Source organism: Cyprinodon variegatus, unplaced genomic scaffold (genome assembly GCF_000732505.1).
Source record: "Cyprinodon variegatus isolate N-32 unplaced genomic scaffold, C_variegatus-1.0 Scaffold1302, whole genome shotgun sequence".
NCBI lineage: Eukaryota > Metazoa > Chordata > Actinopteri > Cyprinodontiformes > Cyprinodontidae > Cyprinodon > Cyprinodon variegatus.
This window is the reverse complement of record NW_015151755.1, coordinates 33,064-35,970: the sequence shown is the minus strand read 5'-3', so window position 1 is coordinate 35,970 and position 2,907 is coordinate 33,064. Positions and strand designations below refer to the sequence as shown.

General features: G+C 49.8%; 1 protein-coding gene across 1 annotated transcript in view; it reads right to left on the bottom strand.

The window, feature by feature from the left end:
* The window catches only part of tbc1d30 (TBC1 domain family member 30), a 34,715-nt gene that overhangs the window by 12,648 nt on the left and 19,160 nt on the right, over positions 1-2,907 (bottom strand). Inside the window, exons 6-12 of the mRNA XM_015402125.1 lie at positions 2,471-2,596; positions 1,853-2,038; positions 1,707-1,776; positions 803-901; positions 565-733; positions 390-495; positions 204-310 (exon numbers count right to left, since the gene is read on the bottom strand). Coding sequence (XP_015257611.1) covers positions 204-310; positions 390-495; positions 565-733; positions 803-901; positions 1,707-1,776; positions 1,853-2,038; positions 2,471-2,596 — 863 coding nt within the window. The remainder of the gene's footprint in view (positions 1-203; positions 311-389; positions 496-564; positions 734-802; positions 902-1,706; positions 1,777-1,852; positions 2,039-2,470; positions 2,597-2,907) is intronic.

Here is a 2,907-nt window from a genome sequence, read left to right as displayed (position 1 = left end):
CAAGAGAATGCAGGCATGAAGGATGATTAGGAAGGATACATGGAAAGGACACAAGGTAATGAGGGCAGGAAGGATAGAAGGAAAGGACACAGAAGAGAAGAGTAAGATGGAGACACAGTATCTGGACGTTGAAATAAACTCTGGAAATTCCAGCTATGCTTAGCTGAAACCGTTCTGAGCCCAGTCAGACGTCAGTAACTCACCTCCCGTTGGACTTCACCGAGGTCGGGAAAGGAGTGATGTTGTAGGTGTACTTCTCCCTGAGCTCGGCCAGCTGGGGGAACGGGAACACGGCCATGGAGTAAACCTCCTGACAGACGAGGAGGAGGCGGAGTTAGTTCCTCAGTTCAGATTCCAGAGGACGTTTAGATTCTGGGTCCATTAGGTACCTGCATGAGCTCAGTTGGGTCGATGAGGTTCTCCTCCAGCATCTCCTGCGTCAAGCAGCCCATGGTGCTGTAGAACTCATCTGCTGACTGGCACTCCTCAATTCTCCTGCAGAGGACAGACCGGGTCCACTTAGGAGTTCTGAAGATTAAGTGAACCAAACAAAGCTGGACTTACTCTCCCAGTCGGTCCCAGATAGCCAGGGCCACTCGGAACAGAACCTCCGATCCCTCAAAGAAAACCGAGTCCCAGATCTTGAGGACGGTTGGCGCCGGAAGGCAGGTGGCGAACATGGTGAGAAACCACTGCATGGTGAAGACGTTGGTGAGCGGAGGCTCGTAGCTTCCTGGAAGCACAAGCAGCCTTCAGCTGGAGAACTTCCTTAAGCTCCTATCTGGTGTCTGCAGATCTTTACCTCCAGCCTCCCTGTTAGCAGCTCTCTGCAGGTGCTGAAGGTGCTGAGACAGCATGGGCAGCTTGACCCGCAGCAGATCCCTGAACACCGCCATGTCCACTGGAGCCAGGAGACGGACAGAACCACAACATTTACACACTATGTCTGCATAGTTACACCAAGAAGAGAAGAGGATGGGTTCAGAACTGCAAGCAGGACTTTTAGAAGGAGCAGCTGGTTCCAGTTCCCTCTGCTTTTCTCCAAACAGGTCACGCCGGTTCCTTTCCACTCTTTAATCTCCGATATGAGGTTTTTGAACAGATACAGAACAGATAGAGAATGTTCAGTTAGTTGTTTTTTTTTTGCAATGCTCAAAGGAGATCACTACTTTATCTGTTTTCTGAGCTCCTATCATATCGTACTCTGTTTTTCAAAGTCTGTTCTGCCTGCTGTATGTCTATATGACTCCAAGACTGACTGCTTACTCTGCGATTAACAAATCTTACTTTGCATTTTCCCACAAAGTAGATGTTGCTTTACTTTGTAACCTCGTCTCTCTTCCCATCAAACCCATGAAATACCACTGAATGGCTGCATAGCTCAGAGTAGAATAGACCTGGTGTCTATCTCAGTTCGAGCCACCAAGTAGCACGCATCATGCTTCAGCGGCTCAGACGCTCTGCAGGACCTTTTGCTGCACCGAGATGTGCATCAACCATTGAATTTGCATGTAAACCAGCTGCTTCTGCTGCCTCTGCTGCTTGCAGTCTGAACGTAGCATGAGACAATTTTCTGCCGGATAGGTTTTGGGCTTTTGGAGAACCCGGTCATCAGTAGGGCATTTAAATCGGGTCAGTGACTCACAGGTTGCTCCTTGGATCTGCAGTTCTGACCGGTTTTAAAAGCAGGATAAAGCTGGGCGTACCTGATAGAGCCCGCAGGTTGTTGGCAAAGTAGCTTTCAGGCAGAACCTTGTCGATGAGGTAAATCATCACCTGATGATAGTCACAGAAAGGTTCAGAAAAGGTTCCTCGTATCGGAACCGTTCGCTGAAGCTGGACCCATGCTCACCTTCAGCGCATCACTCTCATCACCTTCTGTCACCTCCAGGATCAGAGCAGCCAGAACATTGAACCCTTGACAGTAACCAACACTCTTGTTCCAGCGGGCGTAGGCCAGCAGAACCCGCTTCAGCACCACCCGGTCCTGCTCCCCCTCCTGGCCACAGTAAGAACTGCAGCCTGTCCTGTGCAGGTCCTGGGACGGGGGATATGAACATTTTAGAACCAGATGGATATCTAGGTGCAGCTGATGTAGAGCAGAGGGTGTATAGAAAGTACTCCTGGCAGTTTTACAGAGCTGAGACGTTCTGGACTAACAGAGGAAGGTACTATCTAGCATCGAGTTCTATTAAAAGTGCTCCAGGCTCCTCCTCTCTACTTTATAGAAGCTACATCTGGCCACATGTTTCCAGAAAGGCCATTGGGATGCCAGTTGATAGTTCAAGCCTCAGTACCTGCCTGTACGGCAGCCTGTGGGGCTCACCACCATCAGCGTGTGAGTGAATGACTGAATGTGGTGTGAAGCTTTGGTCAACTCTCCTGAATTGAAAAAGCGGCATACAAGTACAGGCCCTGCACCATTTCAAACTCTGCATCTCATCCTAAGAGTACGATCACATCTGGTTACCTTGACGATCTGGATGCCCAGGGAATCGTCGTCCGGGTTGCTGCGCTCATTGAAGGCGAAACGAAGAGTTTTCTCCCAGTCGATGGAGATGCTGTGGAGGTAGTGGTCTGCTAGCGTTAGCCAAACCTGTAAGAGTAGAACCAGAGAAGCAGGAACTCTGAGGATTCTGGAAGAACATCGGAGCAGTCTCACTGGTCAAACTGGTCCGCCGCTGACAGGGGCTCCTTTCTACTCCAGACGGGTTAGTTGGTTAGTCTGAGCTCTAACTGAGGTCACATGGTCATTACTAAGCTGTGGCAGATAGAGACGGGGGCTGCACGCACCCCCCTTTTGGAGACCATCATAAATATTTGCTACATATTTCGATCTATTAATATGAACCGCCAGTAGCTGTCATCTACACCGGCTCTGCGGTCGAAACTCATCCTATATCCTCC